This window comes from Diadema antillarum, unplaced genomic scaffold (genome assembly GCF_040938485.1).
Source record: "Diadema antillarum isolate AM-2024a unplaced genomic scaffold, OU_Dant_1.0 scf00000110, whole genome shotgun sequence".
NCBI classification, from domain to species: Eukaryota; Metazoa; Echinodermata; class Echinoidea; order Diadematoida; family Diadematidae; genus Diadema; species Diadema antillarum.
This window is the reverse complement of record NW_027270999.1, coordinates 470,736-498,691: the sequence shown is the minus strand read 5'-3', so window position 1 is coordinate 498,691 and position 27,956 is coordinate 470,736. Positions and strand designations below refer to the sequence as shown.

The 27,956-nt window shown below is 39.9% G+C and overlaps 1 protein-coding gene across 1 annotated transcript; it reads right to left on the bottom strand.

Moving 5' to 3' along the window:
- Positions 1-164: 164 nt before the first annotated feature.
- Positions 165-16,692, bottom strand: LOC139719402 (monocarboxylate transporter 13-like). Its single transcript, XM_071630822.1, has 7 exons — positions 16,331-16,692; positions 11,134-11,499; positions 10,588-10,881; positions 9,991-10,397; positions 4,874-5,099; positions 3,300-3,443; positions 165-1,789 (listed from the first exon to the last, which is right to left on the bottom strand). Exons 2-7 carry the CDS (start codon positions 11,483-11,485, stop codon positions 1,458-1,460), a joined length of 1,755 nt encoding a protein of 584 aa, XP_071486923.1. The 5' UTR covers positions 11,486-11,499; positions 16,331-16,692; the 3' UTR covers positions 165-1,457.
- Between the last annotated feature and the right edge of the window lie 11,264 nt (positions 16,693-27,956).

The window sequence follows — 27,956 nt, the reverse complement described above, 5'->3', positions numbered from 1 at the left end:
TGCAAACACATTTTCTTGCATGACATGTCGAACTATATGGAATACAGTGTACATTGTACTCTACAGTATATGAAAGTGTCACTTCTCTTTTCAGGGAAAACACGAATAAGAAAGCTACACGGGTGAAATCACCATGGTAATTTTCGAAATGTTACAACCACTGTTTCATTTGCACTGACCATCTTTACACACGTTTCATTATGTAAAAAAGCTAGATTGATTAGATCTGCTCACAGGTTGCTCATACAAGTCTGTACTCCACACTCATCTCTAACACGTATCAGTATAAACGACGCAGAGACAGTCAAGGTGCAAGAAAGCACAGAATTACTCCGTTATGGCGGCATTACCTTCCTTACCGAAGGTATGCGCAGCAAGAAGACTATGATTGCATTGTTCCGCAGTGGGAAAACATCACACAAAACTAGACAAAGACGTCAGCATTAGTGGGGCATTGGCAAGGCGTGAAGTCGATTATTGCAATCAATGACCACCACTAAAAAAAAAAAAAAAAATAGTATTTATAATCGCACAACCACTCCTTAGCGTGAGTTCAAAGCCATAATAAATATCTGCAGAGTCAAAATCTGAGCTGTCATAGATGGCTTTATTCAAACGATCGTGTTTAATCCACATTTATAGGACCTACGTACACACTCCATGTGAATAAATACTGAAAAAAAAAACTATTATTAAAATATCACTGGTACATACGATGTTGTTTTTCAAGATCGTATATAGACAGACATCACACACATAACAAGCTGAGGCTGTTGTGTAAACAGCCCTCTATGTACCATCACTGCGCAGCAGTTGTGAGTAAACTGAATTTGACGCACTTTGAAAAAAAAAAACACACCCTCAGAATTGCTCTGGACGAATACGCACTATACATTACAATATTCACGATTCTTCTATCAAAGCTGCGTCTTAGCTACAGACCAAAATCACACTCAACAATTGAAAGGATGTTTGAAGGGACAATTGTCGTGGAAATTCCTTACACAAAACTGTAAATATAGTTTTCACATGAAATATGAATAATGCAGTTTCTCATGTCTTTCAATTGTTTTGCTTGCGTATGTTTTTTTTTTTCCAACACCAAGCGAGACTGACACCAATTTACGAAATGCTGCTTGTTTCAAGGTATTCCAGTAGGACTTCATCCCTCCTTTCTCACAATGGTCTAAAAGTGTATATCGGAATTTTATGTGTAGCGCTGCACGAGTTGAATCAGCTCTAAAAGAATAAATCGAGTACACCCAAATTGCGCGTGCAGTCTTGCTTTGGCGTCTACGGAAATACACAGCTTGACATAGTGCCTGACAGACAGCACCACTTCACATGAACAAGTGCGTCAAATCGTTTATATGCATAACGATTTTCATTTACGTCAGTAGTTATTATTCTCTCTCTCACTGTTAACACTGGTTCCCAGCAGTTTGCTACGAAGTCCATCACACTGTTGAAACTTTATCTACAATGACATAGTAATCTTTCACTGCAATCCTGTCGACATCATTGACGTCGGCATTTAGGGCTTCAAGCGCTCCTTCGAGATCTACCCCCTTCGCCGTCAACTCCTGCACAATGGTAATTGGTTGGCACGTATCGACTTTTGTCGGGGCTTGCCGCGCCTCTTCGTCCTGGTGTATGGCGGTGTAGCGCAGGCGATTCTGTCTATTTTTCAGGAGGTACACGCCGATGTACAACGCGGCGGAAATCAGCCACATGGCCGCACCGCAGTAGTTTGCAGAGTCGTAGGAACCCGTCAAATCAAAGCTGAGACCTTCGTAAGATGAAAGGTGAAAGGAAGATCTACTACATCCTTACGTAAGGAAGGGAATTGTATTACTGTATTATGCTCTGAAGGTGGCTTTAAGATTCATTGATATTTTTATTTTGGATTTTGGATTTGGATTTATTTATTCAATACTCCATAAAAACCATACAAACAAACAGAGAAAATACACAACATTTATAAGTACAAATACATTACATTCAAATTCATGTCGTCAAGTGTGTATAAAGTAACTGATATGACTGCAACGGATACAAAATATAAACATCAACATAAGGAATCATGAAGCATTAGGAACTTGACAGGAAGGCGGTGCCTTATATGAAGCCAAGTCCTTTAACATGTACCAAACGAATATCATATAAATTACAAAGTTACAAATAGCAGCACAAAAAACAAACAAAAACATAGACACACAAACACATTAAACAAAAGTATATAATCTTATAAAGAATATTTTCTATGATACATTTATTCTAAAGATTGTCTGTCACTCAAATACTGCTTAAGATGGGTTTTAAAAACCGTAAAAGTCTGACTTGACTTTATTTCCTCCGGTAATTCATTCCATATTTTCGGTCCATTATAAAATATTGACTTTTGATAAGAGCTTAATCTTACAAATGGCAAGTGATGATTTAAAAAGTTTCTTGTTACACATGTATGCACCTGGCTATTGAGCTTAAAATAATTAGTTAATACTCCAGGAAGCATATTATGAGAACATGAAAACATAAATATTGCACTTTGATATACATGTGTATATACATATTATGAATATTAAGAATTTTCAAGCGATCAAATAATGGCATTGTATGAGCACGGTAATCGCTATGAGATACAATTCTGATTGCTTTCTCCTTGTAATTTTAAAAGCCTCGACATATTTTGTTCACTACAGTTTGCCCAGATTTGTACACAATAATTCAAATAAGGCAAAATTAGAGAATTATACAATAATAAAAAAATTCTTTTGGATATGAATGGATATGTTTTAACTTTGCTCCACGGATATCTGCCTTCAGATAAAGTCGTCTTCTCGACCCATTACACCTGTACAACTTTGTGGATGCACTCAGGGAGGATCACGCAGTCTGCTTGGGACACCCACACAGTTGTGACTTGTCTCAAATTCGTGTGTCCCTCATCCTCGTTGTGTTACAAAACACGAGGAAACAACTCTTATTTACGAGTGGCTCAAAACAGCCAATCAGCAGAGGTGTGATATTCATACACACACAAAAGTTAGCAAAGATTTCAAAATTAACGCTGTTAAAAAAAAAGGATAATACTTCGGAGTCTTCTATGGAGCAACAATGATCGCTGATATCGAACTCCCGTAATGTCTATGCTAGCGCCAACATCGGGACGGTTTGATTGCCTTGAACATGCATACAAACACAACCCTTCAACCACTGAACATGCCCACTTGTATGTGGCACATACTCTACAAACATCACAACTGGACCTAACGGAGGTTGGACATAGCTTGTCTCACCTGGAATGACAGCAGCAAGGAGGCAGCCGATCCCGTAGGCGACGAGGAGGATCGAAAATGACTCTTGATGAACAGCATGTCCGAACGTCTCGATGGTAGCCGCAAATATGATAGAATAGTTGACTGCACGACCCATTCCGGCAACTGACAAATACAAATAAAAAGGCAACTGACCAATACCTATATGACTTTTTATTCTAAATATTGACTTTGATTAGTGCATTTCTGTTTTTGCAAAATTAATGATATAGGCCATCCATTTGATTGTTACAAATATAATCAATTATAGGCCGGACGACTAGATTATGTACGGTCTGCCATGGTCTTTACAAAATACAATGTAGCACAATGCGTTCTTAATAATTATGATAATTGATGTGATTCATATAGCGCCAAATCCACTCTGTAGAATGCTCTAGGCGCGGAAGGAAGAGAAAGTGAACGAGGTATAGAAAGAACATACAAAATTCAAAATAATGAGTAATCAAAAGGAGGCCTTAAACAGGTGAGTTTTTAGACTGCTTTTAAAGGAATCTGATGAAGAACAATTCTTTATGGCTGAAGGTAAGTTATTCCATAAGGTGGGAGCAGCATGGCCAAAGGCATGTGTGCCCCATATTGTAGTGAATCTTGGAATTACAAGAGAACCGGAGTTGGATGAGAGTAGAGATCTAACAGGGATGTAATTATGGAGTAAGCCAATGGTATACCGAGGAGCAGTGCAATGGAAAGTCAGAAGCAAAATCTTAAAAATACACCCCTTGTAATGCGATCTTTGACTTGTAACCAATGAAGTGATCTCAAAATAGGGGTGATGTGAGTGTGCTTCTTGGACAGTGTAATGATGCGTGCTGCCGCATTTTGAAGCCTCTGTAGCATGGAGAGCTGAGTTTGTGGTAAGTTAAATAAGACGGAGTTTCCAAAATCAAGCCCAGAGGATATCAAAGCATGGACTAATTTTTCGGTAGAAGATCGGTTCAAATATTTTCTAATGAAGCCGATATTACGAAGTTGGTATCTTACAGATCTACAAATGCTAGAAATTTGATGAGACATAATCATATTACAATGTAACATTACACCCAGGATGCGACAGGTTTGGGACACATTAATTGAGATGCCGGAAAAAGAGATGGAATTTATGCCAATTTTACCCAATTGTGTCTTCGAACCAAACATTAAAAACTCAGATTTAGCCGTATTCAATTTCAAAGAATGTGAGTTCAGCCATGAATAAACTTCGTTCATTGCATTCTTCATTGCTTCTTCTCACGATCGTAGCTAGCTTCGGTGTACATGTAGTTTACAGTTGCACGTTCATCATTCTTGTTGCTGTTTTTGTGACGGAAAGCCAAAGTTACCGAATTATGCTGGGAATTTGTTGACTCTTGGTGTTCGGAAGTTCTATTCGACGTAACTACACATATTACGTACATTTTGTGGCATTGTGTAAAAAAAAATGTATGGAATAGGTAAACTCAAGTATCACAACACTGCTGTGTTGTCACTACATGCACATAGTATATGGATAGCCCATGAACTACTAACTGATACTATATTCAAAAGAGGCTTACAAACAACGTAGCATATGATGACCGCTGAGGCCGTACTGATGGTCAGAGAGAATGTGGCACACCCACAAATCAGACAGAGAACAGGTATCACGAGGATACGCGAGCAGGGAAGTCGGTCTCCAAAGATCCCCGTGAGCAACCGAAAACCCGTCTCCACGAAGCTTAGGATAGACATGAACATGGCCGACTTCTGCGCGCTGTAGCCGGCTGAGGACATCAGCTCAACCTGTAGGACACATACCAAAATGAGGTAGAGTACACCAGAGGAAAAGATAGAAGGGTTACAAAGGGTGTAGGAAAAGACGCGACCGCCATGCGAGGGTGGAGGAGTAAATTATCTCGAAAGATTTTTTTTTTTAATAAATCATAGTTAATTAAGTTCAATTTTCTCTCCTAACCAAGGATCTAAATTTCAGTTTGTCAGAAGAGGATGTAGTAGAAAACATCCATAACTTCTTGTCGCATTCTCATGGATATCCTGGTTTTGAATTTACCATCACAGGTCTCGATATATTTTGAAATTCTTAAGCCATCAAAAATTGGCAGTGTATTCTTTTCAAAAAGGATCTTTTCCCTTCCAGAGGTCTCGAAGCTCAATTTACACTCCTGAAGTTCTGTTAACTTCTTGAATTCAGTGAAATCCCATCGTTTTGGCTCTCATTATTATATATTTTTGTTAAAAATATATATTTGATAAAGAACTTTTCGTCACATCTACCTTGTTGTACGTCACGTAAAACTAGGGAGTTTAATTCGAACAATGAAGATGTCAAAAGTCTCCCCCTTTACAGACGTCAGCAATATTCTGTCAAAAACTGTTGATGTCTTTGATAGCATTCATTTATTGGGCTCCAAAAATGTAGGCCAAATTCAATGAACACGGTGGATGAAAAAAACAAATGTCTTGCCTTTGTTATCATTACTGTCAGTATTATACAAGAATACAAAAACTACGATGCAATGTATCAAAATGTGAATTTATTCTATTTTCTCTTGTGAGTTGGAAGCCCTTTCAACAGACGCTGACTTTCAAGGTGGTCCAATAAAAAATAGATTTGTTTTTAATTCCTGCAAATGAAATACATGTAAAATATGATTAACGATGGAAATAATGTTTGGTTCTTCGAAAATAAAATGCTTACAAGTGAAGCGCTATGTACAAATCAATGTAAACAGGTTTCCAAGCTTTTTAGTAGCTGCTAGATTGGCTGTATTATATAATTATCCACAAAACTGATCCAGAAAAAAAGAAGACTCTTCTGAAACTTAATAATCATTATGGTCTAATCGACTTGACACAAGCTTGGACATTAAAGCCAGTCTAACAACAACATCATTGGTAATAACAAGGTAATCAATAAATGCACTCTGAAAAATACAAAAGGGGGTCCTAGTCACACTTTCACTGTCATAAAGTTCAATAAAGTGAATGAAACACAATCCTGATATCATGAAAAGTTTCTTTATTCCAAAATAAAATTCATCTCCGTCATAAATGACTACAATTAATAATCAAGCACCTTACGGGAGAGAAGAGGAGAAAATATAATCTTACGAAGTTAGTACTGAATGAATGTTACAGAAAATGCAAAAAAGGTTACGCTTGTCATCACGAACGGAAGACTGAAGCGAAGTGTACAGCCCACGTCTTTTGAGGTCTCTCTGATCTTTAATATTGTGACCTTTACTTGTAGAAGCGTGAACATCGACATCTAACGACGACGGCCCGCATAGTTGTTCGCATAACTTCACTGCTAATTACAGTTTAACTGGCTCGTTTACCAGACATGACAAGTCCATGTCATATGGGTAATATTATCATTCGGAAATTATCATAGGGAATGGTGTGCCGTCATGCATTCCTACTTACTCTCTATACGTCATATGAACACAGGCAGTCTAAATGATTGATTATCTATCCCTATCTAGTCAGATATTTCTTCTATCCTGTACATCCAACCCTTTCAGGCAAAATAACTATTACAATGTAACGCAATTTGACACCCTTTTATGAGCTTACTCTGGTTAGATGGTGACTTGCTGCTTACTCTTGGAAAAAAAATAGTTTTGTGCTGATCACGGCTGAGCGCAAGGTAGGGATTCGAAGTAGATTATGTCGTCTATACATTACATTCGAAAAGTGTTAATGAATGTCATCCCACTTCATATTTCTGTGAGGACAATGCAAGAAATAAAGTGCTCTACGCCATACTGGTAATTTTGCAAGGGCAGAAGGGGATAGCCGTCAAAATTGTTTGCTTTCCAGAGTATAATCACACGCAAGTTGCTCATCGAAAGAATGTGACCGATTTCACTAATTTATTCCCGTTCTCGAATCTTGAAAAAGTTATTCACATCAAATTGCAACCCAGCATAGCATATCATCGACTACTTTATCACATGCAGTCTGTAAAAGTACGTGCATTACCCATTCTCTGAAACTGGTACTACCAGTACGGTCCGAATGGTACTAATTTGATGTGTAGATTGCACATGACTGAAATGCATGCACATGGAGAGCAAATCGTAACTTCGTGTTGGACCATACTGGACGTGAATAACAGCTGGCATTATGAATACGGACTGAGCTTCCGAGTTTGTGTGAGACTATGACAGAAAGTTATGGAACGCATCTGAAACAATCACGCATCTACAGTGGCATCTTTGGAAAGCCGGTAACAGTGGACTCACTGTATCAGTCTAATACCGTTCGCGTTGCCCCTCGCAACAAAGCATGCAGTATATAATAATCGTTTTATTTTTAAGGAATTTAAGACTGCTGCGAATTGCTTGATAAAAGAAATAAATAAACAAATAAATTAATAAATTATTGAATATATAAAATAAATACAAAAAATTAAAGCGGGAATACTATTATCGGAAGTCTGATCTTCTTCGCCATTATCCCCATACAGGCATGTCAAAATTTAAATTTTAAGCTTCAAAGATAATCGGATTTCGAGTTCAGATGGAATTGTCTTTGCAAGACCGAAATATTTGGTCATGTTTGTGGAAATCCTGTGGTTTCCGCTTCGAGTTTCAGTCCTTAGTTCAAAGACAAACTATACTGCATATGTTTAATATGCAACTGATATGTTTACACGCACACCAGATTCGTTTGTTGGCATTTTAATGAGGAATTCAGATCGACAGTGGCGTTAGTTCTTGCTGCGTGCATGACCTGACGGACAACTACCTGGTCATAAGACGTGCTGTGATTCCACGTTTTTTTTTTTTTTGGTTTTTTTTTGGTTTTTTTGGTTTTTTTTTCTTGATTTGGATAGAATTTGTTGCTGTTGTATAGGAGTCCAGCACTTTGGGGAACCATGGCAAAGATAGGTCAGATGAAATCCTTACTTACCTCAAGACAAAAGAGCATGGTCTGGTGCCAAAACTTTGGTGGGACCAGACAAACCAAGAATTATCGACAAATCTTATATCATTTTCACGCATTTTTTTTTTTGTGACATCTCATTTTATAATTTGCTTCTTGTTTTCTTTTCAAGTGAGGTGGTAATGTCAGTCACAGCAAGGATAACAATTTGTATGATGCTCTAATGATGATAAAATTTTTATCATCTGCGTGATATGCCAATTGCTGGACATGTAAATGTATATTGCTGGAGGGTTTTTTTTCAGTCGGTAAAAACTACTGAATTAAGAAAACAAATCGAGCATCCTGGCCTGTCTGTCCGATGTAAAGAGAAAGAAAGAGAGCTAGTCAGAGGTGTAAGTTAAAAAGAGAAACTTACTAAATGTTCTTGGCATGATAGCCAGGAGGGCAGAGAGATTTCGATTGTCGTTTTCAGGGGGAGCTGATTCTATCAGACTAGACCTGACCCTCATGGAGACCCGAGAAACTTTTTTTCTTGGCCCTATCCCCGTGGGACTGAGGAAAACTTTCTGGCTTGGGTTGAAGAGCCTTTTATCGCCCAAGGTGACCTTGTCCCTCCCTCGCCATCATCGTAGTCTTCACCGCTGCTGCCGTCGGGGATGCCTCCAGAACCTGCGTCTCATCGCCTTACGGGAACTCGGCAACTGCACCTAGGGAACGCATTTCTGTGAAAAGCCTGGAGTGGTGACGAAAGAACCAGAAGACTCGAAATCTGCCTGACAGCACGGACATCCTGCGGCACGAGTTGACAGGATCGGCGATTTCTGGAACTTTTTTTTTCTGGAACTCTTTTTCTGGAACTCCTTTTTCTGGAACTTTTCTTCTTCTCCATCTAGTTCTCGTTGTCCTCCATCCAAGAGCACTGGGCACCACCGTTTCACCTCTACTGGCTGGACTGAGGCAACTGTGCAAGCTCATTCCGGCTAAAGTGAATACATATTTTGAGAAAGATAACACTTGCTTTGAATCTGTCTAAAATGATAAAAGGAAGGAAAACATGCTTGCAGAAACCTTACCCTTACAAATTTCTTTCTCAAAGAAGATACTTTGGTGAGCACATTGTGCTTTCGCACTGCAAACTACCTCGTGCAACCCGACAGTACCTTGCGAAGCGTTACCTACTCAGTATACCAGATACCCTCAGAAGCTTGCCAGGTGTACAGCCCTCGGGAAAATGAAATAATCATTAGATCATCGAATCTTAAGCTTTTGGTACTACCATTTATGAATGTTTCTACATATCTCTACACCCTCCTTTATTCGATCACATAAGATACCTGATATCTAAGCGGTATCCTAGTGGTACCAATCATTTCAATTTCCACCGGCATGATGCTCTGTAGCATCTTGCTCACCAGCTATCTGGACGTCTTGCCCACACGTTGCCTGACCCCTTCACCCTTTAGGTTCAGGTGTCATCCGAAGCGTCCTCATTCACTGCCTCTACTTAACTACGAGGAGGAAAATTAGGTTAGTATGGTACGCTTGTACATCACTGATTATAAGAAATTCAAACAGAAATTTATTATGGGAAAACGGGAAAGAATGGGGGGTCACTATGTCAGCTCAGGATGCTACTTCAGTTAAGTATTCTCACAATAACGCGCGAGAATTCTATCTACTACAAAATGAAATTTGTATCGCGTTATCTATAGGCTCTCGCGAAACATAACATGCTGTTTACCAAAGTTTTGATGGTATCACCACAAGAAACCCGACTCACCAAGTTGATGATGTTGAACACCATGACAACGTTGGACAGCAAAGTACCCATGAAGAGCATAAAGTGAGCCGGATCTTTCAGGAGTCGAATGTAGTTTTCCTTGGACTTGCGTCGTCGATCCCTAACGAGTTCTTCCTTGGCTCGTTTCTTCTCAACCTCCTCCCACTTTTTCTCCGAAGATGAAGAGCTGCAACCAGGATTGGTCACTGATTCCCCTTCCTTCCTGTTCGCATCGAGGGATTTACTCTCCGGCACGGATGATTTTAGGGATGCGGAAGGAGGAAGCTTGAACCAGATGGAGGAGAGGAGGCCAGAGACGAGGATAAATGCTGCATAGCAACGAAGAGTCATCCTCCAGCCATAGCTCTCGTAAGCCATCTCAAGCAGTGGACTGCAAATCAACATTCCTGTTTCAAGAAACAAACATTTAAATCCATCATTTCAAAATTGACAAAAACTACGCACAGGAGGAAAATACTATCTCCAAAAAATAGCAAAAACAAGAAATTTTCTGAGACAGACATTGGTTATCTCTTTATAGAACGAGTATCACGCTACGAAGAAAGAAATGTCGAGTTTTCCACACGTCAAACTTACCAATGGCACACCCAGCTCCAGGGAGGGTGGTAGGGAGTGCACAGTCGTCGCTGTCAAAGTAGGACGCCACTAGATTCATAGAACCAGCTATGAGCAGGCCTGCGCCGATACCAAACATGACACTGAATGATATGTAGAGCGGCCAAATCGTCTGGACGAAAGACGAAGACAGAATGCCAACGGCACACAAAATCGACGACACGATGACTACTTTGCGAGGACCAAAGCGTAGGTATATGGCGTTGAATATCGGCGAGCAAATCCCGAAGGCCCATCCAAGGGATGCAACCCATCCTGTACAAAGAAATTACAAGAAAATATTTTTCTTCAAATCATTATTACCACTGTCCACATCGCATGAATTCAACACTCATTCAATCGAGACATGCTTATATCATAGGCAAAGATCGCATCTTCACTGTTTTTGGCCAAAAAAAAAAAAAAAAAAAAAAAATTAAATGTCTACTAGGCGAGAAGTTGTGCTGATATTACATGATTAAACAAACTATAAAAAAAGATCCAAAAACATTATGGAAAGGGCAATACCAGTTTCAACAGCTGTAGACTCAAGGTCCTTCCTCAGGCACATGTACAGTGTCCCGAAGCTGCAGAAGAAGCCAAGGATGATGCCAAACAACGTCGAGATAACCACGGTCATGACCCACCGGAAGTACTTAGGATTCTTCCAGCATTTCTTCAGGAGTGATGTCACTTTCGTAGATCCCTGACCGCCCTTCATGTTGAATTTGGAGGGAAAGTTTTCAGAGGCAGACGGCATGGGTGTGTCAATTGAGGCAGTCTGGAAGACTGCTGACGAGGCGTCCTCCTTCCACGACTCCAGCTGACCACTAATGGGGGCGCACTCATAGAGCGCGTTTTCGTTGGGAGAGGGCGCCATAAGGTTTTACAAGCCTGACGTAAAGACAACCATCGAAGAAATATAGCAATTTACCAGCCACACATTATGGTAACATATACATTAACTATAGTTTATTTCAAAGACGTTTTACTCTTCTTCAAAAATATCGATACACACACACACACACACACTCTCTCTCTCTCTCTCTCTCTCCCTCTCTTTCTGTCACACGCACATACACATACATACATGTAGGCCTACACTCTGTCACCTGCACATAGGCTTATAACTGGATGCGATAAATTTCCTGTGAACTCAAACTACAGGCGTATAGATAGTTTTTAAAACGAAATTCCAGTCTTAATTCTCTAGTTCTGGAACAACAGAAATTATCTTCTTACATATGTTTCTTTGAAAAATATTCGAAATCATTCACATTAACTATTTCGCCAAAATGGTGCGCGACAAGAGGGTTTTTTTTTTTTCTGTAGCAGAGACAGCAGTCATAAACTAGAATGAGAGAGGGATTGAGAAACATTTTAAGAATCAATTATACTGCCGAAGTGTCTGTTAATCCAGATATGATAAGGGGGTTGCGGTTGGGGTGGGGTGGGGTCTGTGGACGAATGCAAGAGCATCGCGACGTCAGAGCTGCAATGGAGATTCAAGTTGCTCGGAATGTGTTTGTATGATATTTCAATCAGGAGAAGACGAGCGAGTTTCAAACTTGGCGTCTGTGAGAATCCCGATGACGCACGGAGAAGGCGGGCAGGAATCCAATGACCGATTCGGGCACATGTCCACTCGAAGGAATGTGGAAGAACAATTTCTATTTTTGTGAGGGGCCTCGCCGGTAGGTGAACTTCAGACTGAGACTTGGCAGCGACGCAGTTTAGAAGCGTCGGATAACTCCTCGATCGGATTAACCAATTGATAGCTGCACGCTGGTTTTTAGCATTTCATTTATCTTTGATGAGAATCCACCCTGCGACACATCTGCGTACCGGCACTACTTTCTGGTGTGTCGTAATAACTAGTACAAGTACAGCCGAATTTCCTGAAAGAATTTCTCAATACCGGATACAAACCGGCAAAAGTTGGTTTCAGTTCAAACTTAAGTCAATATATACCGCAATCTCTCCTAAACTAAGCGCACAATTGATGATAGTATTGATAGTACGCAATGTTTCCATCTTATCTCATTTTAGTTTGCAGACCGTGAGACGACAGAAATCACTGTGTATATGCCTTTTTCTACTGTATGACTTAACATCTACAGATAAAAATTCCGGAAACTCGCGACATATTACAATGTAGTAATCGAGTATCAAGGAGAACCAAGGAGGTACTGTACCTCCTTGGGAGCACAAGTCCCACCGTGGTCTAATACTTGTCTCAGCATCCTAAAAATAGCTGCAAAAGAGAACTGTGACGTCACGACCAATCCATAACAACAAAAGTAGTGCGGAAATGAAATATCAGCGGACAATGATTGAAAAATCAAGTCTGCCCGATCGGCCATGATTGTGATGGATATCAAAGAGTAAACTCAATTCGAACAGGATAGAGGAAATTTATACCTGGTCAGAAGGTCGTTTGAAATGACATTAGAGATTTTTTTTAACCTCTACAGAGGTACTTTATTCATTCATTTCCAAAGCTTTACATCAAACGATTTCTTCTTCTTTTTTTTAAACAATGAATGAGCACATACTCAAAAAGTACAGATTCTTCATTGGTTATCAAGTAAATGATTTCATCATGTTTGTTACAATCTCAGATACATTATCTAACAATATTTCATTTCTAAAACTAATCCATATTTTCAAACTATTGTATAAATGCCCTTGAAATAAATGCATCATGTATTGTTTATAAATTGCATACTGCGCATATATCAATATCTTATTTATATTCGTTACATTTGGACTCTTTGATTCCACTCCAATAATCAATAATTTCTCGTTTAATAAGATTGTTTCTCTAAAAGCGAACTGAATAAAATCAGTAATCTTTTTCCAAAACATAGACACTTTAGGACACTCCAAAAGAACATGACTAAAGGTTTCTGTTTCAGAGCAAAATATACACAAACTTTCACTTACAATTTTCCATTTGAAAAGATTATATCTATAAGGTAGAATACGATGTAATGTCTTGAAGTAGCATTGCTTAACTTTGTTGTTCCTTAGTTTCCGAAATGTTTGTTTCAAAACAGTATTCCAATCAAAATCAGTACTCAAATCAAATCTGTCTTTCCAATATAACAGTATAGTTAGATCACTTTTCTTACTCTCACATAAAAAACTATGAAATGACATTAGAGATATTATCCGGTTAAATAAAATGTTTCACAATAATTCGAAACTTTCGAGCAGATTGCAATGCCGGAAAACCGCTCAAAATGGCATCCGACCTTGGGAGATTTCAACAAAAGCGTGTTGTCCACGTGTTCGCGATATCAATATTTGTTTCGTGAAAAACCCCGACTGTTCTTTTTTCCCCTTGTCTATCCGACTACAATGAAGTTAGATACAGTTTAGTCAAATTAAAGATGGAGTGGTACTGGACTTGATCTTTGACTGCAGACCCTCAGGCACACTCTGCATGCATGCGGTTGTTGGGTTTTATTTTCATTTCTCTCCCTCACGTCCTCTCTGTGGTAAGATCCATGGAGGTAGAAAACTCTCCCACCCTCACACAGTATGATAATTCATGCGCGGTTGGGCTGATGCGACGTCGGATTATGGAGTTCAGGGAGTGAGCTTTCACAGGCGGGCAGGACAAGGTTGTTGGAAACCCGCTATAAAGAGCATTGATCGCAGAAGACTTCGCAATATAAACTGTATACAACCCACTGAAGCAATCACTTCACAACCGATTGGGAAAGACGGGAAAAAGAGTTGCTAATGCTATGGTAACTGAATATGATAAAAGAATGGTTTTGCAGTCATGGATAAAACGTGGCCTACAGGGGGTATACAGAATCTTCAGATATATACATACAGTTTTAATATACATACCAATTGCAGACATAACTTGTTTTCAAAATCTATATGTCCCATGATCCACCGAGCTGAAACATTCGCACTTTTGTCTCTTCCCAAGGCTCTTCGATCGTTTCCTCAGTGTTCAATGGGCCTATACTGAAAATGTGGCCTATACTCACGCATCCCCAACCCCTCTGGCTGCGTTCATGCGGAACCAGAATTGCGTTTCTGAACGCGCGTTCACCGGTAGTCGCTAAACGTGTTGTAAGTTGCGTTGCGTTCAGGCTGCGTTCACATAGAAGTATACGGTATTCGGTATTCGGTATTCGCTATTCGCTACTCGCTGTTCGAGCGCCCAGTACACTATCACCCGCACCGTCAACTCACCGTCCCATGCAGTGAGGATTTCTTCCTCCTACATCCCAGCAAATCTTATTAACAATTTCTAAACTGCATCAGAATGTCAGTCTACATGCTTATTTTTGCTAAAGGGGAAATCCAGACCAAAATTGTCATTATTTCATAAACGAGAGTCGGTATACTATACGCTGCAACAAAATCGAAGAAGCTCGATTCCCACTATGCTATACTATTCTATGCTATTCGGTACTTTCGAATAGTGCCCTCATATGTGAACCGGTGTTAGGAAATCGAATATATCGTTCGATTCAAGCTATTCGCGTGCCCTCGAAAACGAGCCCCGAATACCCGAATAGTATACTTCTATGTGAACGCAGGCTCATGCGATTTTTCCATTTAAACGCGTTTAAAAATGCCGATCTGAAACGCGGAAAAAGGGGCATTTTGAATCATGATTCTGCCAGAATCACAATCGCAGGAAACCGCATGAACGCAACCGTGATTTCAATCATGATTCTGGGCGTCATCGTGCGCTGTGCGCATGCGTGTCTCTCGGGTATCCCACATACATCTCCTGGTTCTGTTCGCGCGCTTGTGTACGTCTTATGAATCGTGTGTTTCGGTACCACACCAGTCCTGCACTAGTTTGTTTACATCAACGTCATACACCGATTCTATGCTATAGTATATCTAGCTGTTTATCATAATAATACATGCAATTACTCTCCGATTGAGTCGATAATGGCTGCAGCTGTGTGTGGCCAAGGAAAACAATAATTGGAGAGACGAAAAATTAAGATCATTCCTCGATCTGTGGGCAGAGCCTGAATGCCACAGCTTCCTTAATGGAAGGTATTCACCGAAATAAAAACGGAAAGGCATACAATAAACTGACTGATCAGTTGATGGTCAGGCTCGAGTTGCAGGAGAGACAAGGTCAAACTGCGCAGTGCGCTGCGCAATGGCAAAGGATGAGCTGAGCCAGAATCAGCGTTGCGAAACGCTCTTCCCCGGAGACTGTGATTTGAAACGCCGTTTTGAATCATGATTCATGTTTGTGACTCTGGCTACGAAATTCGCATGAACGGCAATCATTTAATATAGGGCCGTACGTAGTGCATGATTTTATACCCTGTCTCCTGTGTGTCTGTCTGTGTGTCTGTCTGTCTCTCCCTCTCTTTCTGTCTTTGAGTTTTTGAGTCTTTCTGTTTCCATCTCTCACTCGCCTCTACACTCTCTCCCTCTCGGACGAAAAAAAAAAAGGCATCTAAATCACATGATTGATTTAGAGTAGGTCAAATACAATCAACTGAAAAAAAGCAACATAAAGATATTTTAATATATTATAGGAGTACCGATACTTGGCTACTTTTCTTTTCATTTCTTTTCATTTCTTTTCTCCCAAACATGCTGTCAGCAATATAGAACATGAAAACGTTGTGACATAGCTAGGATGGGAATAATTGGCAACTGCATTTAATTTTCGACATAATTATTATAAAATAGTGCCTATTAATTCAGAGAACTGACTTACTTTTGAACACTGGAAGAGATGCAGACGAGAAGTCCTCAAATATTGTGGGCTGACACAAGTACGTCACGATACCTGTGTGGAGGAGAACGCAGTTCGTGTTTCCTCGTGTGTGTTTACTTGGGAGTAATGTATGCAAGCTTGCCTTGAACCCCCTTGGTGAATGCCACACTACAAGCTAGAGATGCAAGTGTGAAGTATTATGTCATGAACTCGTAGAGCGCCGACTCATGGGACTTCCGAAGACACTAAACTGCCTTCAAACCTCAGTAGATGCGTTCTCAATCGTGAACAGTCCTGGTTCAAATTGATCATAATCACTGAATGATGTGATTCTAGCCACTCGCTATCATCCCCAGCGAGAGTTGTGGCCTCTCCTGTATGCTGTATGTTGTTTACACTCGCGGTCCATGGATCGATGCAGAGAGAAGCGTAAGGCATGCATGTGTAAAACAGCTGATGGTATGCAAATTACCCGGTATATGTTAATAAGCCCGACTGCTGCACAATTTTTATGTTCATTGTCCACAGTGTCCCCTCGCTCTCGCATAATTACTCAGCCACAGCCAATCAGCTGAATCCGCTTGCGTAGTAACAGCGATACGTCACAATCATCGCGCACGCGCCAGGGACTTGCTCCCGGGAACCAGCTGGAGACGGTTTTAGAGCCAGTTTTATCCGGTGCACGTCTTCTGTCACTGGCGAAGAGAAAGGAAATGATTGTGATAAACAGCGACTCAAACTACGTCTCGTTGGCAGTATCATTGGCAACGTGTCAGAAATCACAACCGACAAATACTACTGAACAATAGCCATTTAGCAAGCATATATTATGATAAAATATCTATTGAATACTGTCTTGAGTCTAGTTCCTAGGTGTGATTGTCAAAGTTATAATGGGTGTGGGGATGTGTCGTAACAGCATCTCTCTGCACAGTGGGCCTATAATGTATTTCAGAACAATACAAATGCACATGTATCCCAAAGAGTCACACCAGTTTCGATTGCACGACTGTATCGTAGATACAGTAAAATGCAAGAAAATTAGTGAAACGCAGAGAAAATGTTTGATGAGATCAAATAATTTGTTTAAAACACACTTTAAAATAAGTTATGGTTATAGCAGGGATCCACACTAACTTTTATTTTTGGTGGCCCAAAGGCAAACATCCGACCTTTTTTGGTGGCCCGATCAGGCCACCAAATTCTTCATTTCTGAAATTTTGGTGGCCCGACGTGCGTTTTTGGTGGCCCCGGGCCACCGGGTCATGCACCGTTAGTGTCGAGCCCTGGTTATAGTACAATGTGCCTCCTTCTCTGCAATTTGTAAAAAGAGAGAACAGTAAAGAGAATTACTAATACTGTTTAATTATTATTACAAGACTCACCTTGGCCTAATGCTGAGGGATATTATTATAATAGACAATTACTAATATTCACCGTGCCTTTCGGAGGAGATGATTTAAGGGATAGATCAAGAGCTCTCTTGGTGTCCAATATAAAGATTTTTCGCCGTTCTTTTCATATTTTTTGTCTCTTTCTGTAATCATGACATCTCAACCTGTCGGCCCACAGTTCTCATTTAGAGACGCTGTACACGTCCACAACTATAGGCTTTATTGTTTCATTTCCCTCAAGTATATGTTCACTTCGTTTTACATGATTGTCCCTTGGTACCGTGGTCACTTTCAATTGGCCCATCAGAAGTCTAAGCCTTGAATCAATGGAACCGATGGTCTGGGCCACAATGAACCAGAGAGGTGGAAGAGACCAGGGAGGGAGAGTTTCCTCTCACCTCCCTAAAGAGACCACCTCCCTGCACAAACATACCAGGGAGGTGAGAGTCTCTCCATACATCAGGGAGGTCTCTTCCTAGTTTGCGGGCACAAACCCTTGTTGGTCGTAAAGGAGTCTGCGCCAAGACTACTACATGCACCACTTTGGCACTGTCCCATAGGCCCTGTGTTGAAGGCTGCAGTGTAGTGGTGCGTGTATTAGTCTTGGCGCATGCAGACTCCTATACGACCAACAAGGGTTTGTGCCTGCAAACTAGTCTCTTCCCACCTCCTTGCTCAGATCCTTGGTCTCTGCTCATACTCTCAGTCCGTTCGAATTCTTTCACGTTTGGTGCCTGCGTTTCCCCGCCGGGTTTGTTATTCCTCTCAATTAGTTCTCAATATACTGTCTGTCTGTTTCACATACCGTCACGAGTGAGGTATACCTTGTTGAGATCAGTATCATTATGATAACCTCCTCATAAGTCACTATATCACTATAAATGTCCGGGTCCGTATAATGAAAGCACTTAAAATACAACACTATGAAGAGGGTATAATTATACCAGGGGGTGGTTATACCGTATGCGATCATAAACATTATTATTCTCACTATCGAGGCAACAGACGAAGATTATACGTAGTTTCCGTGCTAGCAGCTTGAGCAGCAGCCACTGAAAAATAAGTATAATACCCCAGCTGTCACTATGGAAACTGCTATTGTGATAACCTGCAGTTATATACTAGCAGCCTACCAGGGAGGTGGTCTCCTCCAGAGAAGTGGTATCTTCCACCTCCTTGGATATACCAGGGAGATGAGACTGAAAATCTCGTAATGACAAGTGGTATACTTCTTCTATCTACTGGACGCGTAATAGCTCAATCTACTGTATAAACCGTCTCAGGAATAAGAGATGATAATTATTTGGTTGTTCGACGAGGGCACCGCCCATTATATTGATGACGGTCAACAATACTATTGCTGACGACGGATAAAAGAATGATAAAAGCAATCCCAACCTTCCACGATGTATTTAGTACCATTTATAGACGTTGGATTCACAATATTACTTGATTGTCATTCGATACGTCTTAGATGGAAACTGTTGTTAGTAGTTGTATTGTTGTTTTTTATATAACCTTCATAGAAATTAATACAGCTGCAAAGTTTCTAAACCTTCACACAAGTCAGGGAAGTGGAAAACATTAATCTCCCAGTCTCAATTCTCATATCTTATACAGTACTTTCCTTTTGCATACTGTAATGATTTTGAAATTCATGTAATATCACATGGCAATTCATACAAAGTTATAACCTGCCCTGTCTTTAGACCTGTCACGTGAACAAGCAATACTAATGAATGAATTCAGAAGTGTGCAGTGCACTTGTACATCTAGTAGACCTGTATGTGAACAATGTATCGTATTCAATCCATTTCCTGCACTATCTCTGATGTTCGTCTAAGCCGTGATGCGTCAGCGATTTTCTTTTAATTCATTTATTTACAGGGAGGAGAGGATCGCCTCTATCCAACTTCCTCACATTCACTATGCCAGATTCGATGCATTTCTACTGAGACATGACAAATGCTGTACAGATTATCATGATACATATTTTACCAACCGTATTGTTGATTATGATCTCACGTTGCAATGTTGAATTATAATGTGAAAAAGAGAACAATTAACGAAAGAAATAATGTGTAGGGCCTGAAAACATGGATCTAGAAAAGTACAGGTCCATGCTGAAGTGATACCCTATTAGTCTGAGAGCTGGCTGCTGGTCAATTTACCCCATCAAGCCCAAAAGGTTTGACCCCTGAGAGTTGCTGGGGCCACCCTCCTCATTAAAAAAATGCCCGTCAGCCTGGTCCCTGAGGGCGGGTTCGGCCCCCAGGGACCCCCCGAAAAGGCCCTCCGGCGGGTGTAATTTACCCCATGGAGCCCATGGACCAAACTTGGCCTATATGAATGTCCTATGGGTGTACATAATCAAAATATAAAAACTGACAAAATATCTGGTCGGGAAAGGGGTTGCCAGACCGCTTGTTTGCAGGCATAAAACCTTGTTTTTGGTCAAGGAGTCTGCGCCAAGACTACACTGTCCCATAGGCCCTGTACTGTAGCGTCTCCCAACAGGCTGACAGACAGTGCCAGTTAGTGCATGTAGTAGTCTTGGCGCAGACTCCTTTACGCGCAACAAGGGTTATTGCCTGCAAACTACCCGTTATACCCTGGGACCCAGGGTAGTTTGCATGCATAAATTGACCACACACACACCCACCCCCCCACACACACACATACACACACACACACACACACACACACACGCACACACACACATACACACACAATTATGTTTACACATGACTCTATGTATAACTGTATATACCATAACACTAAACATGTTACAATTAATAGGTTTCTCATTAATGCAGCCATAATACCTTGCACATAATAAATGTCAAACCTATAAGATGTTCATTCCTTTTGAATGTTTTACATGGATACTATCAATACACCTTTAAGGAACACTGAAGAAATTTGAAATTTGTGTGAAGTTGTATTAGGTTTTATTGGCCACACAGCCTACTCTTTCTGTATGATGTATTCACCTTATGAGACTCAAATAGAGCTTTTCAGAAAATGCTGAAAAACCTTTGTTGTGAGTAAACTTCAGTTTAAGACCAACCACAACAGCGCTAAAGGCCAGTTGTATAACACATTTAAGTAAACATTTTCATCAACCGTGCATTAAACATAACTCTAATAAAGTTTATGTCAACAAGTGGGATGTAGCTTGGATTACTTCTTTTTCTCCTGCTTGATATCCTCTTTTAGATACAAATAACAAGTCTCAATCCTAATATAAGATTCCTTTGAAAACCTCAAACTAATAACTTTTTGTGTTTTTGGCTGATAAAAACCACCCTTTGATGTAGGCAAGGATTACAGCATCCATGCCAACATTTCCTTTATTTGACTCTAATAAATTCCAAATCAGAATAAACTGCATAACATAAGGAAGGAGCTTAATGGTTTTGGAAATGATATTGATCAATTTTCATACTCAGTAGTGCATGTCACCTCATAGTTTTGGACAAATATCTGCATATCTATAATACTAATGAACATGTAATTACGGTGTTCTATATACATGTATTTCTTCCTTGGAACCTCAAATAACAAGCTTCACAATAGAATGCTAACTTTCTGTAATGGAAATAAACAGGCCAAAAGCATTTACTTTGATCTTGTGTTCTCTTCATCTCTTCAGCGCTTTCTTTTTATTTTTTTTTGGTCATCTTCTTATTTCTGGAGATATATTTTATTTATAATAGTTCCCAGCCCCACACAAATGGTGTCACATACTGCAAACACTGCCAATGACCGTGAACAGTACACACCAAGTTGAAACATAATAGCTCTCTTTTTATATAGCATATAGGCTGAAAGTATTAACTTGGTCTTGTGGTCTCTTTATATCAGCAGTTTTGTCAACTCCTTATTTCTGGAGATACACTGTACTTCATCTTCAGTTCCCCAGCCCCACACAAACAAAACTCAACCTACGGTTTCACACACTGCAAAGAGCGCATCATAGTATATGATTGCCGTTAACCCGGGACATATACACACAACGTGAAACATAAAATTACCAGCTAAATGAAATGTTAGCTTAATTTCTTTTCTTTAACAATAGCATGCACGTTGAGAGCATTTACATGTTGTGTTCTCTTTTATATTAGAATTTTTGTCAACTCCTCATTGAGATACTTTGTCTACCCCCCTCCCCCCCCCCCCCCCCCAAAAAAAAAGAAGAGATAATACTTCCAGGGTGTCACATACCATATACAGTTACAATGCAGGTCCTAGTTCATATTTATGATTTAGTTGCCATTCAAAACCATGGCAATTACACATCAAACCATGCATCACACTCTATGGAAGACTAAAGCTTACATAAATTACGTATAATGTAGGCCTATGATAAGCATTGCACATGTTTCAGTTGCAGTCTTATGATTCCTGAACTGACCAGTATTTGGCATGAATTTATTTCATATAATATAAAACATAATTTCACATTTTAGTCTATCATACAGTATAATGCATGATTTGAGAAACTGAAGTCTACTCACAACAAAGGGTTTATTTCAGCATTTTCCAAATATAAATATAGGAGTCTTATATGGTGGATACATAATAAAGGGTAAGCAGGTTGTGTGGCCAGTAAAACAGAATACAATTTCACACAAATTTCAAAATCTCTTCAGTGTTCCTGCTTGAAGGTTCACTGATAGTATCGATGTAAAACATTCAAAAGTTATGAACATAATAATTATAGGTATGTGCAAGGTATCATGGCTGTATGGAGAAACCACTGGTCATGTTTTGTGTTACGGTATTCTTAGTATACATAGAGTCATGTGTGAATGTGTGTGTGTGTGTGTGTGTATGTGTGTGTGTGTGTGCGTGTGTGTGTGGGTGTGTGTGTGGGTGTGGGTGTGTGTTTGGTCAATTTGTGCATGCAAACTACCCTGGGTCCCAGGGTATAACGGGTAGTTTGCAGGCACAAACCCTTGTTGGGCGTAAAGGAGTCTGCGCCAAGACTACTACATGCACTAACTGGCAGTGTCCGTCAGCCTGTTGGGAGACGCTACAGTACAGGGCCTATGGGACAGTGTAGTCTTGGCGCAGACTCCTTGACCAAAAACAAGGTTTTATGCCTGCAAACAAGCGGTCTGGCAACCCCTTTCCCGACCAGATATTTTGTCAGTTTTTATATTTTGATTATGTACACCCATAAGACATTCATATAGGCCAAGTTTGGTCCATGGGCTCCATGGGGTAAATTACACCCGCCGGAGGGCCTTTTCGGGGGGTCCCTGGGGGCCGAACCCGCCCTCAGGGACCAGGCTGACGGGCATTTTTTTAATGAGGAGGGTGGCCCCAGCAACTCTCAGGGGTCAAACCTTATGGGCTTGATGGGGTAAATTGACCAGCAGCCAGCTCTCAGACTATATGTACTGTGGTTGTAGCGTCATGGGCAATGTAAACAACCCTCTAGGCTGGGTTCCAGACCCCTTTCCAAATTTAGCTCCCTCCTAAAACATTTCTAGACAAAGTCGCAGCGTTTGACGAAGGGACCACTAAAAGATCAACTAGCTTATGACCGCCTCTTTTGTAGTTAGAGGAAGGTTGATATTCTGGTAAGCAAAATAGTGCAACCAAGTGGTCTGAAAATCAGACTAACAACTCTCACACGTTGGATGGGTTTGATTGACTTGAAAGCTCCATGGCGCTTTGTGGGCGCGGCATGAGGTCCGAAATGCCTAGTCTTATTTTGCTAACATTTATGTGATTTTTCACTATGTGGGTACGGATGAGCAAACCTCTGCGGACAAAACTAAAGAAAAGTTAATGAATAAGTTTATAAATATTACTTTTTGTTTGAATTTGTATGCATTACTTTAGTGTTCTAGATATATTAATGCACTTTGAATACTGCATTTGCTTGAATAATAGACTAATAAAAATGTAGAAACACGTGCTGGATGTCCGCGCATTGATGGACCATTCCATGGAGATGTCTAGCACTACAGCAGCCTGTTACATGGACTAGAACAGGTGATAGGAAATATCTTGACAATTATGTCCGGTTGTGATTGGAGTAGGTCCCTGATTGGAGCAAAAATAGTTCAGGCAGTCTCCTAAGGTCTCTGTCAAAGACTTCGCACACAGCGCGCAGTCAAAGTCGCTTTGCCTTGAAGGTCAACTGCATTGTGCGTGGTGAACTTTGAATGGAATGAGGCTAGTGGCAATGTCAATTTCTCGGTTCGGTGATGAGCGGTGCTCAAATACACCATACCCTGTTCCTCTATGCAAATAAACTTACAGATACTAATGTCTATGACGATTATGACAAAGACAACAGTATACCGAAATAACGACAATGAAAAATGAGCATCGTCGTAGAAGTAACTCTAACTCAATTTTTATCATCATCACCATTATCATTACTATACGCATCTTTATTACTGCTTTGATGATAAAATAACAGTACATCATTTACAACACAATTTCATAGTACAATTTGACGGGTTAATTCATATTATGTCTATTCAATCGATGTCACTTGAAGATGAATGCAATGTATACCAAAAAAAAAAAAAAAAAAGAGGTACAGACAACGAAATCAAATTCTTGTATCTTAGCCACATTTCTAGAGGGAACTAGACACCACATAAATTTGGTTCTTTATTGCAGTTCAGCCCTTGAATCAAAATAGAGTTGTGTGATGTTGAGTTGTCATATATATTGGCTTATGATCTGATCCATGGGGCTGAAAACGAGAATGTCATGTAATGTCCTGGAGAGCATGAATATTGTGAGGCTCGACGAGTATTTCATAAAAATGTCAACGCATTCGTTCATCATAATCCAGCAACAGACACCCTTGTCACTGCTTGTCGGTCAAGTTTTGCTGGTAGCCAGCTGGTAGCCAGTAAGTATACGGCCCAAAAGGCCGATTTTGTTTTATGACCCCCACTCCAACCATGTAGCCAGTTGCGCAAGGAATTATTCCACTCATTAATTTGTTCTTACTGAAGTAGATAAAATGCTCTGTGCGCAGCCTTCTGTTACAAGATTGTTCCCTAGCTCGGGTATAGACCTTTCTGGCTGTCAAGACAAATTCTTGTTATCCAAATGATGCATAAATTCTCCATCTTTAGTTAGGCCATGGAAGTGCTGACATAATCCCACGAAGGCATCATAAGCTATAGTCGTTAGCGCTCCTCATGCAAACGTTTATTTAATTATCATTGTCCGATCTATATGCCTCTCGATAATCAGCTTTGTAGTGAGATTAACTCTTGTCAAGTATCAAAGTGATCGTTTCAAACGTTACTTATCTGTTATTAAAGAAAGTGAATGCTTTTGATAATGAATTCATGTTTGACCTGAAATAATCATAAAATATTGTATCATTTCTCATCATAATGAATGATCCCTATAAATATTTGTCCGAATCTCCACAAAGCCGTACCATACCCACCTATATGAAAAGGAAAATGAATCGCTAAACGTGTATTTCATTTTGTGATTTTTGACACAGTTTTCGGTGTGACCTTTCACCTGTTTTTGTCTGACGCAAATACATTGTGTGTGTTTGTGTTTGTATGTGTGTATTATGGCAATGGTGTATTATGTACAGTGCTTGATGATTTACATGGTGCGATTGCGTCTGTGATGCGCTAAATTCTCCAGTCAAAAGGCGTTGAATTCACGCAATCACCAAAATCAAATATTGAATCGTGCCATGAGACACTAATCTTCTTCGTTTACCAACCCTGACTGAAATAGTATACAAATAATACTCTTGAGTAGTACTGGTATGTGAAAATGATCACCTCCCTGGTCTAACCACACGTTTGCAGTAGGCCTATTAGTACACTTCGTGACACCGGTCATTTTCTCTGCTCTACGTAAAGGATAACTTGAAGTAACGTTTGCGGGGTAATTCACCCTTAGGCATTATTATTATTGTTATTATTATCATTATCATTAGTGATACATAACAAAATTATACACAGTTTACGTTTGACACAAAATATAAACTGGGAAGCAATACATGGGCTAGGCATGAAATCATTTCACAAGAAGAAAAAAAAAACACTTTCCTTGGGCTTCGGAAGAGCAGTGGAGCTATAGTTTCCCCAAAAGGCGTGGCAAATTGTTTGCCTTCCATCTCTCAGTAATAAGTCCAAGATACTATAGGTATCATACGTATTTATCATGAAAATTCAGGCTAAGATTTTGCGATTTCTTTTTAGATCTTCATATCATTGTTCTATTACCGATTTTGACATCCCAAACATTGTTTTGGAATACCCATCTAGACAGGGCGGAACTTTGAATATCAAAAATCTTAAAATGCATGATAGTCCAGTCAATCTAGCGATTTTAAGGGGGTAACCCACCACTAATTGCAACAGCAGGAATTTCACTGCAGTGCAAGTCGTTGAGGCCTCCTGAACACCATACTAAAAGTCCCAAAAAATCCAGCGGGGCAAAATAGTAAAATTTGCATGATATGCAAATTAGCACCTGAAATGAGAGGAAATTGACAGATCTCAGCTTCCCGTCGTCCAATTTTAAAGATTTAAATGTATAAACTTATATTTTGTAAGTGAAGGAACACGACAGGTGCCTTTTCGAATCGGTCGTACAAAAATAATTCACATAAAATGCAAATTAGCGGTAATTGTAAGAGCACATTCATAACAACAGTAATCACGTTGGCATAATGAACGTTTTGCATATGGGGACGCGGGGTTAAGGGGGGTAACTTTGGGCGCCTCCCAAGGGGCCGCTTTAAATGTGCACCACTTTTTACTATATAAGTATCGTAAAGCAATGTCTCCTGTATTGATTACATTGCATTCCTTGAAAACAAAAATACCCTTGCTATAAGGCACGATCGAATTTTGACAGTATGTACGTTTGGAACATATATATTCGCGTTGTATGATATTATATGTTTTCTATATTGCCAAGAGGATGAAGGGCATTTCGGGGGCACACGCCACAGGGTCGCCCTTCAATAAGCACCCTCTTTATTGTGTAGATCTTGTAAAGCAAATCTTCTTCTATAATTTTCATGACTTTTCATTTATATAAGAGTGTATTTGCTGTATTGCTGGACCTACTTTTAAAACCATTCATGCTAGAAGAACTGCATTTGCGTTGCTAATATCCGTATTTTGTCATAAAGGGCGTGAGCGTAGGTGTAAATTTAGACGCCTCCCCAGGGATTACCTTTGCATGTCCACCTTTTTGACAATGTAGTTATTGTAGAGCAATGTTTCCTCTATCAATCAGTTGCATTTTTTGGGAAACAAAAGTGCCTTTGCTATACGGCACGATGGAATTTCGAAAACATGTACGTTTGGAACACATATATATTCGCGTTATATGATATTATATGTTTTCTATTATTGCCGTGAGGGTGGAGTATTTTTGGCACATCCCACAGGGTTGCCGTTTGATGCGGACCCTCTTCAGTGTATAGATCTTGTAAAGTTAAGTTTCTTCTACCATTTTCATGACATGTCATTGATAAATAGTGTATTTGCTGTATTGCCGGAACTACTTTTAAAACCATCCACGCTAGAACAACAGTGTTTGCCGGCGTTGCTAATATCTGTGTTTTGTAATAAGGGGCGTGAGCGTAGATGTGAATTTATACACTTCCCAAGGAATTACTTTTGAATGTTCACCCTTTTGACAATATAGTTAGTGTAGAGCAATGTCTCCTCTATTAATTAGTTGTATTTCTTGGAAACAAAAGTGCCTTTGCTATCCAGCACGATGGAATTTTGAAAACATGTACGTTTAGAACATACATATATTCGCGTTGTATGATATTATATGTTTTCTACTTATGCCGTGAGGGTTGAATATTTTTGGCACATTCCACAGGGTTGCCATTTAATGTGCATCCTCTTCACTGTATATATCTTGTAAAGTTAAGCCTCTTCTATCATTTCCATGACTTTTCATTGATAAATAGTGTATTTGCTGTATTGCCGGGACTACTTTTAAAACCATCCACGCTAGAGCAACGGTGTTTGCGTTGCTAATATCTGTGTTTTGTTTCAAGGGGGCGTGAGCGTAGGTGTAACTTTGGACCATTCCCAAGGGATTGTCCTTTAAGTTTCACCCTTTTGACAATATGAATATTTTTAAGGGATGTCTCCTCTATCAACTACAATGTATCTTTGAAAACGAAAGTGCCCTTGCTGCATGGCATGATCGAAGTTTGAAACATGTTCGTTTGGAAAATGTAT